Genomic DNA, 14760 nt, shown 5'->3' on the forward strand with positions numbered 1-14760 from the left:
CGGACTGTCAAGGCTGAACTGGATGAACCTTGGCTTATTAGAGCCATATATGCAGCATAGCTTCCAATCAATATTTGTCACACATTATTTTCTCGTTTGTCTGTGTCATGACCATATGTATGAGCATGCCCAAGTGAGGAAGACGATATTATCATTTCTTCCGATTGTCATCGTTACTTCGTCAACTGTGTCATTCTTTCAATCACTTGTATAGCTGCCGAAATGCGAAAAAGTCAGGAGTGCAGTTTCAGGTTACCGTCGAAAGGTTGAAGCGGGTGGGGGGCCGTCGCTGATTTTGATATTCTGCTCGGGTACGATTTGACCGGCAGAAAGTTCGGTGGAACATAGATTGTAAGGCACGCTATGCTAGGAAATTGGAACACCTTGTCCTAAAAGAAAAATTGAGTTGGTTAAAATTGAAATACTTGAATCCAGCAAGTCTGTTATACCTTAATATGGTGTAACAAAAATATTCAATGAAAGCACCTGCTCATGATGACTAGAAACTCATGAGAGAATGATACAGTATTCTTGGGGGAGAGAATGAAGGGGAATTGCCTCCCTACAAGTCAAGTTTGCCTCAGATGCGAGCTTCCACTGTCCCCTTTGACATATAACCATTTTGTCTTAGAATACTCGTGTCCCTAAACTTGTGGTGTTTCAAGCATTTTTCTTATATTAATCACCTAGCCACATCATTCATCTCTTACTCTTTTTCTCTTTCCTAAAATATGCGTTCAGTTGCAACGCTTAGTATTATAGCGCTCGCAGCCATTAATTCTTTCAAAGTCGATGCTAGGCCCACAGCTGTAAACAGGGCATCGTTGCTTGCAACCACCTCTGCAAATGTCACTGATGATCCACGAGCTGATGCTGTTAGGCAAGCCTTCTTGCACGGTTGGAATGGCTATGTAACATACGCGTTCGGACACGATGAATTGCTTCCAGTCAGCAAGAAGCCATCTGATTCTCGGTAAGTGTCGCTTATACCAAACAATGCAATTGGCGCCAATGTAGTAACAAAGGATGCGTCTATTTTTGGGCATCTCATTTTACAGAAACGGATGGGGAGGTAAATCAAAGTTAGCACAAATGGATAAAATCAACTTTTCGTTATTCACATATACTCCTCATATTTTTTAGCCACCATATTTGATGCTTTGGATACAATGCTCATTATGGGTTTGGACGATGCATACGAGAAGGCAATGAGCCATGTCGAAAATGTCAACTTCCAGGCATCTAAAGAGAACTCGAAGACATTTGAAACAACCATTCGGTACCTTGGTGGACTTTTGGCAGCCAATGATCTCCGACCAGATCCTATTTTACGCAAGCAAGCCCTTGCCTTGGTCGAATATGCTATTATGCCAGCCTTTGACACAGCTGATGGTATTCCGGCATCTTATGTGAATGTCAATACGTACGTTATCGATGTCATGCTATGCCATGGCCAAAAACAACATTAACCATAATGTTTGACTTTTCTTATATCAGTGGCAAGGCTGTTCCTGGCAACAGTCTCGATCTTGCCGAGTTTGGATCTGTACAAATGGAAATGACACGTTTGTCACAAGTCACAGGGGTATCAAAATATATGGACGTTGCAAATGAAGTTGTTACCAGAGTACAAAACACCAAAACACAACCTCCTGGTCTGTATGCTATCCAGTGGACTGATCAACCATTCGAACCAGATCCGTCCGGTAAGTTTACGCTGGACTATGCCCTCTCATTAAGTATTGCATAATCTAAACACATATACAGGTATCATCACCATAAGTGGAGGTGGCGACAGTTACTACGAGTACTTGCTCAAAAATTATTTATTGTTGGGCTCTACCGACGATAGCCTCCTTTCCTCATGGAAAACGTTTGTCGATAGCATGGAAACATATTTGCAGCAAGAAGACGAATTTCATCCTTTCACCTACCTTGCTGATATGGAAGCTGATAAACTGATCAGCCAGTCTGGGGAGTTGGTATGAAAGTTTTCCACTGCTTGCATGAAGAACAAACATAACATCATCGACCAATGCTCCATTTAACTCCCTTTTTTTATTTTTTATTTTTTTATAGGTCTGTTTCGTACCAGGAAACATCATCTACGGAGCAAAACTACTGGGAAACAAAGAGTATGCTACTTTTGCAAAGAAACTGATGGATAGCTGCTATCAAATTTGGGAAGGAACCGAAACAAACATAGCTCCAGAAGGCTTCAATTGGATTCCCAAAGGTGCATCTTTAGACAGCTATACAGATAGTCAGATTTCTCAGGACAAGAAACGAGGATTCTATTTCAGTCCAAGGCAAGCTTCCTATGATTTGCGCCCAGGTGAGACTCATGAAACAAAATCGTATACACTCTGCAAACATTCTGACTAAATATCGTCTTTCATATGTTTAGAAACTGTCGAGAGCTTGTTCTACTTCTATCGTATTACAGGGGACAAGAGCTACCAAGATAAGGCTTGGAAGATATTCGAGGCAATCGAAAAGTACTGCCGTACTCCTGTGGGATACAGCAGCCTCATTAATGTCGACATTGCGAACCCAGGGTGGTCAGATTTCCAAGAGAGTTTCTTATTCGCCGAGACCTTCAAGTACCTGTTCCTCATCTTTAGTGACACTTCCACTATTTCTTTGAATGAATGGGTGTTCAACACGGAAGCGCATCCATTCAGACTTCCATCCACTTTGAACATTCAGATATAGATTATTTGACAGTTTGAGCAGCACGTATCTTGAGGGGCTCAACAAGCATCGCTTTAATATAGGATATCGTGAAGGTATTTTTAAATGACTGACCAGCTAATATTTTTATTCTACATTCAACACAAGTACACGATAGATGATTACTTGTGCATTTGCATTTTCCTGCTGCATTTCTTGTACTTTTAATTTTTTCAAACCATCACAATAATAGTTTCCTCTTTTTATATTTCAATTGACCAACGGACGAAGCGTTCTTTCCAGTATTTGTACACCAAGAACTCTGTTTAAATCAACGTCTTGACATCGCGACCAAAGTCGTTCCATTGCATCCACACAATTGACTTCCCCAATGAGCTGTCTTGCACCACTTGGAACGCCTCTGGTCTTTAAGAGCTCCCGCGCCAAAGACTTTGTTGCGGCCTTTTCTTCTGGCGTTCTAAGGGCAACAGAGGTAGCCCATTCACCGTTTGGCCAAAAACTCTCAGTGATGCTACCAACCAATGTCGTAAAATATGATGTACGGGCGTATTCCTCCATGTATTTTACAAATTGTTGAGAGATAACTTCGGCGTATGATCGCCGTATGACCTCTCGAAGCAGGTTAAGTGCTGTTCTCCTTAGCCATGCGTTCTGGTTAGCTTCTGTTAGCTGGAAGATTTCGGTGATAAGAGCAAATGTTGTTTCAATGAGCAATTCTACTTCGATTGAATTGAGCTTTTTGTGTGTATTTTGCGCCTTTTGATTGTCTTGAGGGGTATTGGACCCATCTGAATGCTTCACATCAGTCGACTGATCATCCTCTTTGGTCACTAAGGTTGCTTCCATTGCTGTCATTTTTGCTACTGGCAATTTATCAGAGCCTTGCTGTCTCGACGGAGGCCCTTCATTTTCCCCAAAGTCTTTTAAAGAGCTTGGACGCTGTGCCTTTTTAGTGATCCAACGAGAGTACTGTGACCGCGGTGACATTTGCTGTGACGGTACTGCTTCTCTGTCATCTTCCGAATGGAGAGAAGCAGAGGATCCGCCAAAGTAATTGCGAGCCTTTGAGACTACAGATTCTTCTTCTGGTGCAGGTTGGCTACTCAAGGTGTCAATGTCTTCGTTGGTACTTTGCTCCTTGCGGAAGAAAACGTGTACGCTCTTTTCATGACCAAGAATTTCGTTATCTGTAACTGTGTGTAAATATCTTTCCAAACTTTGACAAATGGCATCTCGATTGTTTTGCTGTGCACGAGAACTACGCCAGCTACGTCCTTGATCCAAAGGAAGTTTGAGTGAGAGTTTTGATACTACTTTTGGATGTCTAGCCGATAAAACTGAGTGCAATGTCACAAAGTTATCATATGTTCTGGTAAGGATGTAGCCACCGCCCTCGGACTGCCTTTTTTCACTGCTTGCCGACCTTTCAATTTGCACAAAATAAAGCAATGAGGCGCTATCAATCTTCTCTCCTGCGTCATTCGGTGATATGTCCATGATGCTGAAGCTAGCTGTCCCTTTCTCAAATAGCATTGGTAGTTGCTCTTTAATTACAGGGCTGGAAGGTTGAAGTGTCGTCGATGATCTTAGAGATGTCTTTGCGCTATCAATGGAGATACGATTTGAGGTCCATTTTTGCTCACTATTGGCGGACTTCGGGCTATCTTGGGGATATAAACCATCTGTTGGGTTGCCTTCGTTCAATGTTGATGACGAAGTGCTAGTTCTTACTACAAGTTGGTCATCGTCCTTGGAAATCGGTTTAGATTTTCTACCTTCATCTTCCACTGCTGGTCGATGTTTGGGTTTAGCTTCGGTTGCTTTTATGCTTCCTACACTTTCATTTTTGGTGGCCATAGCATCTTCAGCTGCTTTTTCAACCACACTTCGGAAGCCTTCCAGATGAGATAGGTCATCATCAGCACCATTACTTTCATCGCTTCCTTCTGTTGCATCATTCAATACGTCAACAATGCAAAGGTTGAGGTAGTCTGGATCACATAGAAGACTCAATGCGCTCTCCAAAGCATATGATGCGAAAACTTCTTTGAAGAAGGCAGCCACGATCGGACTCGTCAAATCTTCTTTTGGTACCATTTTTTGTATAAATGAATAACCTAGCTCTCGTAATTGCTGGTGCTGCTCATCTCTTGACAAAAGCTGTGAAAATGGGGAGCTGGGATTCCTTCGAGTGAATTCATGCAAGTCTAACTGTGAATCTTCAAATTCACGGTACTCTCTCTATTGCAAAAATAATAACATTAATATTTGACAGTAGATAAGCATCTGTTGTTTAACTGGGACTCACCATGTGAATAATGAGACTGTTGGCAACACCATAAAGCATCGCTAGAAGCAAATCGTTGGAGTCGTGCGCTTGTATCGATCTCTCTAAAGCTTCCACTGTTGCATTGATCGTGACCCGAATTTCGTCTTCAAACTCCTTGTTTCCATAGAAGTTCATGGGCCCCCACCAAACAGACACAAAATCGCGTAGGGTATAATTGATAAGTTGTGTGGTTTTTTCGGTTAGCGTTGGGTCTGAAAGGTGCAGCTCGGTTGCGTTCTCAGTCTTCTTGCTCCTTGGCTGAATCTGCGGACAAGGTATGGTTGGTAAAATGACAATTTTCATCAACAAGCCAAATGAATATTTCACCTCTATATTTCGTTTCGGCCTTATATCCATATATACATTGGTATCAATTGACTGCTGCCGCGGCATGTAGGCAGTGAGAGCACCTGCAAAGAATGCACAGGCAAATATAGCCAACGATGGGTGGTCGCTCGCCAGCAAGCTTGAGTATAGTAATAGTACAAAAAGGAGAGCAACAGTAGCAGGGTCAAACCATTGATTGGATTGAGTTTCAACGTCATGATAGGCGACAATGGATTGCCAGACTTCCACTAGATCATTCTGGTGGTCGATCATGGTGTGGGGAAGCAGAAATGAAGCTCAGAAATTACCTGACGCAGCCTGTAACACCTTTTTTGAAACTGCGTGTCTTTGCAAACCGAACAGCTTCAACAAAGGGAGGAGTCACCTCCTATTATCATTGTATACTGGAATTGCTCTTCTGCTCCTGGATAGTTCTGACTTGAATTTATCTTACTGTATTGACAACTGGAATATGGACACATTTTATTTTCATGAAGTATTTGTACAAGTATTATTATAGGTGGTATCATTCCATTTCTACGTCCAGAGTTCCTTCCGCTCTCGACTTTTCAAGCCAATGGTTTGCTAATCCAGTCAAATGTTGGCCCATACCGTCACCAAGTTCGACCCACAATACAGGAAACCGTGCTAGCTGCATCTGATTCTTTGCGTTCTTACCCTCTTTTGGGCTTCCAACCGTGGCCAATAAGATATCCATATCTTGCTCTTCCGTGGTGTCGAACGCCAGATGCTCGAATACAAGGAGGGCAAGCGGAAATGGCTCTTGCCCACTCATAAAGTGTTCATTAGTCAACCAGCGAAATGTGACATCTATGGCTGGAGCAAAAGGCTTGAACAATCCAGCCACGACCTTGCCAGATTCCACGGGTCCATTTTCTTTCATATAAGCAATGGCGTTCAGCATGAAGATGGTGTGCGCCCTACAAAGAAGAAAACACGTCAGTTTTCAATGTTAAGCCATATACCAAGAAATATATGCCTTACCAATTAGGCAGATGCGGACAACGCAAAAGAATATCATGCACTCGATAAGGCGAACAGTATCTTGCTCCTATGGAAAATGAATAGGGAACGAACCGGGTCCTTACATTTAACGAGTTCATAGAAGTTCCAAACTTAGACATAATTGACCTTCTGGCACGAACCATCTCTTCGGTGGTATATTTATCATTGAAAAACCCCGTAGTAGGGTCCACAACCTGACCTTCTGGTGAGCTTTGATGTAAAATGTAATTTCCGGCTTGTAATCTTCTTATCGTCAGCGCTGGGAAGCGAAAATGAAGCCGTAATCTTCCCATAACATGATCACACCTAGCTTGTCGAAAATCGTAAAAGTTTTGGAAGGTAAAGTACTCGTCATTCCGGTTATTGAAAGCATTTTCCTGAACTGAGTTAGGGATGTTCGGGTCGGATCGACTTTCTCCTCGCTCTGTTCCAATTTGATCTTTTTTATCTCCCAAAGGAATTGCATAATGGTGATGTGGGAAAGATGGCAGCACTGCTGCTGGAGAATTATACATGGTGCTGGTGAGGGCATCAAAGCATGCTAGCCAATACTCCATATCATAGACCTTTTGCGGTTGCTTCATGTCCGTCGAGTCCATACTGCTCTCTTGAGAGAAAGGCGAAGAGCTGGCGATGGGCGGCTTAAGTGGGTAATGGCGGTACATTATTTGATAGTTAGGCAAAAGTTGTAGAAGAGACTTGGCCTCCAGGAAATGTTTCTAGCTTTCCTTGCTTATGCAACCAATCAAAATTGGCTCCAAAAAAAAAAAAAAAAGATTACCGTCTTTACGTTGAAAGACCTAAGGGAAGCTTTTTTTATTGTAGAAACGGCTGGTACATAGAGATGTATTTTCACCGTCAAGTATACACTCAAATAAAAGCAGTAACAGAGTAGACCGAGTAGTAGTTTCCAGAATACACCGGTAACTGCTCAAACAGAATATGTCCTTCTGGAGTATCTATGAAGTGAATCGTCGAGATACAATTACAAGAATCCCTTGAATTTGAACCTTTTCAGCTCGTCCATAAAAAAAAAAAATTGGTATGCTCTCACTTAAGAATCGGATGGCTTGGTATACTTTTGACACGCCTGGATTATCGGGGTTTGAAAATAGACATGCAGTCAGAATCCAATTTCGCAACCTTAAGCTTTGTTCAATACTTTTGAGGACATCGTTCGAGTCATGCAGCAGCCAGCAACTCGGCAATTCACGAAGAGGCATCCCGTCTCTCCGAATCTTGGAGACAATGCTGGAATACGTGGCCAAGCGATTGCCATTCAAACCTCAGCTCCACTTCGAGCCCAACAGTCAAAGGCGCTAGATTATGAGAAACTCTCTCATCATGAACATCAGGCACAGGAGAGCCACGATCATCATGACCACCATCAGCATGATCATGACCATAGTCCATATGGTCATAGTCTTGACCATAACGGACATAGCCATTACCAACATAATCACCACACCTTGGATGATTCCGACCATGACCACTACCACAATCACCAAAGCCACGACCATGATCACAACCACAACAATCACAACCACCACCACGGTCATCATCATGACCATGATCATGATCATGATCATGATCATAGCCACGGTCACAGCCACGGCCATCACTCTCATGAATCCTATTCAAGCTATCTTGGGAAACAACAACCACACTTCCATACCCCTGTGAACTCAGCACACTATCCTCTCCCGTCCGTTTCAAGTGTGTTTAGCTCCCTCAATCCAGAGCAAAAGTCCATCTTTAGTGTTGCTTGTTTACAAGCTATCTTTGGATTCCTGATTTATGGGGCAGCAGGCTCGTTGGGCAGTCTATGTAGGTGATCCAAACTTCATGTACGCATGCTCATGAACCGCCTTCTAACTTCAACATCACAGCCATGATTGCTTACTCGTACATTGTTGTCTTTGACGCCATTGGCCTCATCAATACTTTTGTGTCAACAGTACTTGAATTTGATTCGGCTTTCCGTGCACGCAATGTGCAGCGTCCTTTTGGGCAAGTATTTAGTCACTCATTTTGATGTGCTTCTGAAGTCTATTGCAGAGCTGACTTTGTAATACCCTTTAGTGCAATACGGCTTCAGATCTTACTTGCGCTAGCTTCAGCCATCTACCTTCTATTTTTCTCCATGCAAGTTAGCAAAGAGAGCTTAGAACATCTGCTATTGCCAAGCTCACACGATGTGTCAGAAAACTCACATACGGCACATCCAGAGAAGTCTGCTGGTATCACGACATTTTTGTTATTGGCATCCAGTATTGGTATCTCGTATTTGGCAGGTGTCAATCTTCAAAACCATGAAACATTCTGCAAAGGTAAAGTATTATAGTGGAGCTGGCATATGTACCTGAATTAGTGGCTGACACTTTATCAGTGTGGCGACGCATGCCTATCACCATGCAAGGAATATCTTATTCTGTAATTAATCGAGGACGACGAGGAGCTATTAGTACTTTGCGCGGAAACATCTTTACATCATCAGTCATAAGTTCAGGTCTGCTAGTAGTGATGGCCAACTATATAATTCGTAATTCTGCAATGGATAAGTTGGTTGCAACCGTAGAAGCCGTGCTCATGTTCTATGTGGCTGGACCTACGGCTACTGCACTAGGGAAACTCATCTTGCAGACCACCCCAAAACCATTGCGGAATGGAATTGAAGGAAAGTTGCGAGAGGTCAGTATATTTGGTTTTTACCGTTGCATTCTTATTATGCTTATGCTCTTGCACATCACTAACCAGCATTTGCCTCCAGCTACAACAAATCAAAGGCGTATTGTCAATCGGCAGGACCCACTTTTGGCAAAATACATTTGGACAGTACATCGCTTCTTTAGAGCTTCACGTAGCAGCAGATGTGGACGAACAAGAAGTACTACAAGCTGCATATCATATACTTAGAGGGTTGATCAAAGTGGGAGGAACAAATGATGAAAATATGACAGAAGGCGGAGAACTCAATATCAGCGTCATCAAGGCATAATTGCGTGAATGACTCGAGATATCACAGGCTCACCAGTGTTTGATGTAGATGAGATGGACCTAGATGGTTTATTTCATAGTGGAGGTCTGAATAACAATATAGACGTCTCTTTCACAAAAATAAAAAGTGTGGACCAGCAGTTTGTGTTAGTTGGCAATGTTTCAGTAAACATTGCAAGAGATAGCAATGATGTTTTTTTTGCTCTATAACATGTTATTATAAAAGGTTTTGTTCATGAATATTAACAATGTGCCATAATGTTACCAAACAGGGTACTTTATTTCATACATCTTTGATAGTGATATTCACCAGCTATTTATAACGCCTAAGAGTAACACTATCTAGTAGAGAGCTGCGTTTCCAGTTTACCAAGCACCGCAATTTGAATTACAGCCTTCCAACTGACTACCACATGCAGTTCTGAATGAAGCATACGGTGCAGTTCCTTTAACAGTTCTGCAGCAGTAGTATGTTTCCAAGCTAGATCCTACATAGCAAGAGTGTGACTCTAGAGAGCCTCCAGAATTTTTGCAGACTGTCTGAGTGGAGTGGTCACTTATACACCAATTGTAACTGTAGGTAGCGTTTGAAACGGCAAAAGCCATTGACAAGACCAATAAGTTAGATACTTTAACCATCTGTTCAACAATCAATTTAGTAAATGTGAAGGTCTACACGATATAAAAATCATTCACCAACCGTATTAGATCCTATTCAAGAGATGGAGATATGCCACAAGATGACCCAATGATTTACGCTATTTATACGTTCAATGAGAGCTCAAAGGTAGTGTTGTTCACCTAACATTAGTAAGATCTCTTAAAGGGAACATTGTTTACGGTACACTCTGGAAAAAAAAAACGGTATGCGCTGGAATTACGCACATGCGAAGATATTGCGGCGGGAAATTAACATGGCGCAAAGGCGATTCCCGTTACCCGCGGTCCGCAGCGAAGAATCAATTAGGTGTGTGAAAACATTCAACATATATCATAGCATGAGAATACCTGGTTTTTCAAAATAAATTTCAGAAAGGCTTAAACTCTAAATGATAACACTTTAAATGGGAGAGCGATTTCTCATGGTCATTTACTGCGCATATTACATTGCACAAACTTTTGGTTTGGTATACTCTGTCATTGAATTTTCGAAAGCGAAAAATACAGAAGGAGATATGGTAACCGAAAAGGCTGTTTGGTGACAGCAGTAATGGCTACGAAGTATCATAGAAAGCTCAAACACGAAGGCAAGTATCTATATGCAATGTTGTCGCTAGACTTTCTAAAGCGCATGAAAATATAATTCAATGCATCACTGTTCATCCATCAACTCACTTCATATATGAATCATTGATAGAAATGTGCGGATAGAGGACGAACTGTTTCAATCCGAGTCATGGTACAAATACAGCTCCGTTTCGTAATTAAACTTCTCTCCATCTATAAAATTTGTCAAGTCCAACAAGTCATTTGTGCATAAGATAGAGATATTTTATCATCTTCTTGTTTCGCGATGTTACCAAAAAGCAATATTTTTATCCTCACCAACATGTATAGATTGTTCTGTCAGTGATTTCGCATCAATTAGCTTATGTAGACTTTATGAGGTGTACACTTGTGAAAGCTCCAGGATGGATGCGGGTTTGTCCTTCAGACTGAAGTATTGGCAGCCCTTGTTAAAACTAAATGCACAGTATTACCTCGACAGTTATTTACGGGGTAGGTTTTGTAAGGAAAGTAGTACAAACAATATGCAGCTGCATTTGACCTCACCGAAGACCATGCTGTTAGTACTTGGATGGAAAACCAAACAATGGTGAGAAAACGGGCTGCAGTATTTAGACGACAGGTTAAAGATATTTGAACAAAATAAAAATTGCTTCTTGAAGCAAATAAAAAAATTACGTTTAGCAAGAGACTCTTCAGCAGCCAGATCTGTTTCATTCATCGATTTTGACGTCTACTGGTCCTCGTTGCTACATCACAACTCACAACGTTCGTTTCCACACTTGTGTGCTTCTACCTTGGCATTCACAATGTATATAGCTTCAATATTATGATTGTGTGCACATAAAAAAAACTGATCTTGTATGCAAGGCGACAATGTATTGTGTTGAATTGAGGGGAACAAAACTTTTTTAATATGAGATGCCTTACTGCTTACCAAGTGAGTTATAAGCAGAAAATTAGCACCCAAGGTTAATGGAGGCTAAATTCATAGAGAAGTAATGTGTGAAACTTCCCAAATATGTAACGTTTCTCGTATTGATGATCTGGAAAAAGACCTTTTCACACATCACTTTTTGCAAACCTAAATCCAAAGATATATGAAGACGTATACTGTGACTGACCAGACATAAGAAGGCGGTTGTATCTCTGGTACTTCCGTAGACGGTATGACGGCAGTGTCGATGGCCCAATTCCCCTGGTTAGCATTTTCTACTTGCTGCACAGATCAAACTTAGCTCTACCCTACCAATAAATTTTGAGAAAGATAAACAATGACTATATACTTCGTTGGAATTCCCATCAACAAACTTCAGCCTGAAGTTAAACCAACTTCGGTCGCCCTAAGACAGGCCTTAGCAGATACTGCCTTCTGTGAGGAATGCATCATATCTTCAATAGCATCTTCTCATACCGAATCAAAACTCGTAAAAAGTACTTTTACTATGCAGAATTTACTTTATATATTGGAACACCAAAAGGCAGTAGGGTTGAACCGCAATACGTAGTAACTGAAGGCTTTAAAGCTTTCAGGCGAAAGAGGTGTGTTTCAAACTCCGAAGCTATGCCTTTTGATCCCGTCAACCATACTTCTCGTGATCGTGACATGGTATTATGCGTGACAGTAAAGAATCTTCTGGCGTTATCGATGTCATAGTAGCATACGTTAGTTGGAAATGGTTTTCCCGGGACGATATGGACCTTTAGAGCTTTGTATCTTTTACTCCACGGTATGTGGTACAACTAAAGTGCTATGATAGGATGCACAAAGTTCGCCGGATTCTGGCAAACCAAAAACCGCGTCCGCATCGCATGAATAGACCGAATAAATCCAAAATACTCTCGTATCCCACAAGTTTTGTTGTTCTGAAAATAGTCATTGTATATATCTCATAGGCCTATTAGTAATTAGCTTCCAGGTCGAAAAGGACTTTCCAATACTTCCCGGGAGTATTCGGAAAGTTACGGACTGTGGGTGTTGCCAGCACTACTAGTCCCTCCTGACTTTGGGTAGTCTTTCAAAGAAGCGAGCCCTGGCAAGGCTTAGCTGAGAAAGACTGCGAGTTCCGAATTGTCGGCCGACAAGGAGGAACTCGGGCGTGGGGGGTAATGGTAGCCGGAGAGCCATCTGATGAGACCTGTGGCAGGGTCGAAACCCCACATATTTTTTCCCCCTCTCCAATGCAAAATATAAAAGACTTATATGCGTTGCCCTTTTTATTTGAGACTTCCCAAGTGGATTATTAGCAATATACCTGAGCAAAAACGTCTTCCGTTCTAGATCAAGTCCGTCAAAATGACCAAGTAGCACCTAAAGGTCATCTCATTCGAACCATCAATTCAGGCTTTGATCCCTATTATATCACATTTGTCATTACTCAATCTTCAAAGTTTACGAATATATTTCTCATTTTATTTGGCGAGTGGTGTGTTCTAGTGACTTTCACTGAAATACTTTATGAAGTCAAGAACTCTCGTTATCGCTATGCGAATTTCAATTTTTCTTCCACAGAGCCAGCTTTACCGCTGGTAGAGCTTTTGCATGATATTTTCTTATTATCACATAAACAAACAGCAGAATTTAAGCCGCTTCAGACCTCGGTATATTTTTGAAAACAACTTGTACATAGATGAGTCCTTATTCTATCTATGTACTTATGAAATCGATTAATGGTTTAAAAAGGACGTTAGCTGTCTTTATTGACAAAAAGCAAATAGAGTATATATGTATCAATCCAGCTTCATCACAGCTATTCGTAACTTTTAATTGTTCATTGGTACAAGTTTGCACGTTTAACTAGTCAGGGCGAGCATCATTCTCTTTCTCTGCTCATTTTCGTACAGATTTATTCAAGAGTAGAAAGAATCATTTCACCCAATTTCATCTTCAAAATGCGCATGTAGTGTCAAGGTGCTATGTATGGCTACAATAAATCATTTGATTTTGATAGATGCCAAAGATAAGCCAAGATTTTGGGTTTGCACAGCCTTTCTTCAGGTCTTGGGATGATATTACTGATTTAGCCAACTTTAAAGAAGATGTTGAAAACATGATTATGCAATTTACAGCATATTCATTGTATTCCTCTAGAACGCTAAATATCTCATCCGGAGTGTCCAAAAAGCGAGTCGCACACTACCCTTGAACAAAGATGTAACCGCTAACTGCCACTCTTACTAAAGACTGTAGTAAGTTCCACCTTCCTCTTTAAAATGATATGATTTTGAAGACGCGTATTGGATAGTACTGGCTATATCATGAAAATCAATAATCGAGATGCTGCGCAATGATGCAATTGGAGCTCCTGGTTTGGCATGAAGAAAATTGGTTTGACTCATTTTTATAAAGTGAACACTCGACCTTGAAGAAATGCTTTGTTCCTTAAGGTACAATCTTCTTATCATCGTCGTCAATCTTACAATACATACTATAGCAGGATGGGAAGAGATATTAAATATCAACCATCATTTTTAGCGTCACGTAAAGCAAAATTATGCATTGGTAAGTCTGTACATAGGCTTTGTTAGTAATGTCGTCGCAAAAAAATCCTAGCATACTATACACTACCATAAACCAACCCCCCATGAGAAAGTCTGACCGGGAGCGTCTTATTATACTTCTTAGTTCAGTCCAAAGGAGTGAAAGAATATGGGCTAGCGATGCTATAGCTATCTACCATTCATTCCCTAAATCTTACAACAATGAAAATTTAAAAGCTATATAATCCTAGTCGATATGTACTGTTGTGGCCTGAAGCCTGAGAAGCGGCGGAGGTAAGGAGATATCTACATTCATGTTCGGATGTCAGTTGGACTTCAACGAACCTCCTAGAAAATGTTTTCAACAGGGAATGCAATTACTTCAAGTCTTGATAATCTAACTCACGTAATAGTTTAGTTAGGCTGGCGTTGGTTCAGTTTTACAACTTTCTGTCTTATTGCTTGTCGGACTGAAGATGATAGCTATCAGGGCAGCTCTTGCTTACTTGAAAGCGTAGTGAAACTTACAGAGCTTCGTTTTTAAATCTACGTATTAGAAGACTGTGTTTATATGTAAAAACGACAGAAATGAGCCTTAAAAGCTGGAGTAATTCAAATTTACAGAATAGACAGGCGGCCAAACGAAATTTTGACATCAGCGGGCTTTAAAATATTAATCA

General features: G+C 41.2%; 4 protein-coding genes across 4 annotated transcripts; 2 read left to right on the plus strand and 2 right to left on the minus strand.

Moving 5' to 3' along the window:
• Positions 1 to 726: 726 nt before the first annotated feature.
• On the plus strand, positions 727 to 2829 carry K450DRAFT_227852 (uncharacterized protein). Its single transcript, XM_051586804.1, has 7 exons — positions 727 to 973; positions 1059 to 1072; positions 1144 to 1423; positions 1498 to 1706; positions 1768 to 1982; positions 2080 to 2335; positions 2408 to 2829. The coding sequence occupies exons 1-7, from the start codon at positions 732 to 734 to the stop codon at positions 2713 to 2715; spliced, it is 1524 nt and encodes a 507-aa protein (XP_051447589.1). The 5' UTR covers positions 727 to 731; the 3' UTR covers positions 2716 to 2829.
• Positions 2830 to 5626, minus strand: K450DRAFT_227857 (uncharacterized protein; the record flags this gene model as incomplete). The annotated part of the gene is made up of 4 exons (XM_051586805.1): positions 2830 to 4388; positions 4470 to 4935; positions 5003 to 5287; positions 5351 to 5626. The coding sequence occupies 4 exons, from the start codon at positions 5621 to 5623 to the stop codon at positions 2944 to 2946; spliced, it is 2469 nt and encodes an 822-aa protein (XP_051447590.1). The 3' UTR covers positions 2830 to 2943.
• A 174-nt stretch (positions 5627 to 5800) lies between these two features.
• On the minus strand, positions 5801 to 7083 carry K450DRAFT_227858 (uncharacterized protein). Its single transcript, XM_051586806.1, has 2 exons — positions 6356 to 7083; positions 5801 to 6291 (listed from the first exon to the last, which is right to left on the minus strand). The coding sequence occupies exons 1-2, from the start codon at positions 7039 to 7041 to the stop codon at positions 5877 to 5879; spliced, it is 1101 nt and encodes a 366-aa protein (XP_051447591.1). The 5' UTR covers positions 7042 to 7083; the 3' UTR covers positions 5801 to 5876.
• Positions 7084 to 7529: 446 nt separating this feature from the next.
• Positions 7530 to 9622, plus strand: K450DRAFT_227861 (uncharacterized protein). The gene is made up of 5 exons (XM_051586807.1): positions 7530 to 8203; positions 8266 to 8386; positions 8459 to 8706; positions 8766 to 9067; positions 9147 to 9622. The coding sequence occupies exons 1-5, from the start codon at positions 7561 to 7563 to the stop codon at positions 9372 to 9374; spliced, it is 1542 nt and encodes a 513-aa protein (XP_051447592.1). The 5' UTR covers positions 7530 to 7560; the 3' UTR covers positions 9375 to 9622.
• The last annotated feature ends 5138 nt before the right edge of the window (positions 9623 to 14760 follow it).

Source organism: Umbelopsis ramanniana (genome assembly GCF_025399195.1).
Source record: "Umbelopsis ramanniana AG unplaced genomic scaffold K450scaffold_9, whole genome shotgun sequence".
Classification (NCBI taxonomy): Eukaryota; Fungi; Mucoromycota; class Umbelopsidomycetes; order Umbelopsidales; family Umbelopsidaceae; genus Umbelopsis; species Umbelopsis ramanniana.

Bases quoted from the DNA above. Each gene is read 5' to 3' on its own strand.
- K450DRAFT_227861 (XM_051586807.1), top strand. From the start codon at position 7,561: ATGCAGCAGCCAGCAACTCGGCAATTCACGAAGAGGCATCCCGTCTCT. The intron at 8,204-8,265 runs GTAGGTGATCCA...TCAACATCACAG, and splicing joins AGGCTCGTTGGGCAGTCTAT to CCATGATTGCTTACTCGTAC. The intron at 9,068-9,146 runs GTCAGTATATTT...ATTTGCCTCCAG, and splicing joins TTGAAGGAAAGTTGCGAGAG to CTACAACAAATCAAAGGCGT.
- K450DRAFT_227858 (XM_051586806.1), bottom strand. From the start codon at position 7,041: ATGTACCGCCATTACCCACTTAAGCCGCCCATCGCCAGCTCTTCGCCT. The intron at 6,292-6,355 runs GTAAGGCATATA...TCTTCTTTGTAG, and splicing joins TGTCCGCATCTGCCTAATTG to GGCGCACACCATCTTCATGC.
- K450DRAFT_227852 (XM_051586804.1), top strand. From the start codon at position 732: ATGCGTTCAGTTGCAACGCTTAGTATTATAGCGCTCGCAGCCATTAAT. The intron at 1,424-1,497 runs GTACGTTATCGA...TTCTTATATCAG, and splicing joins TCTTATGTGAATGTCAATAC to TGGCAAGGCTGTTCCTGGCA. The intron at 2,336-2,407 runs GTGAGACTCATG...TCATATGTTTAG, and splicing joins TTCCTATGATTTGCGCCCAG to AAACTGTCGAGAGCTTGTTC.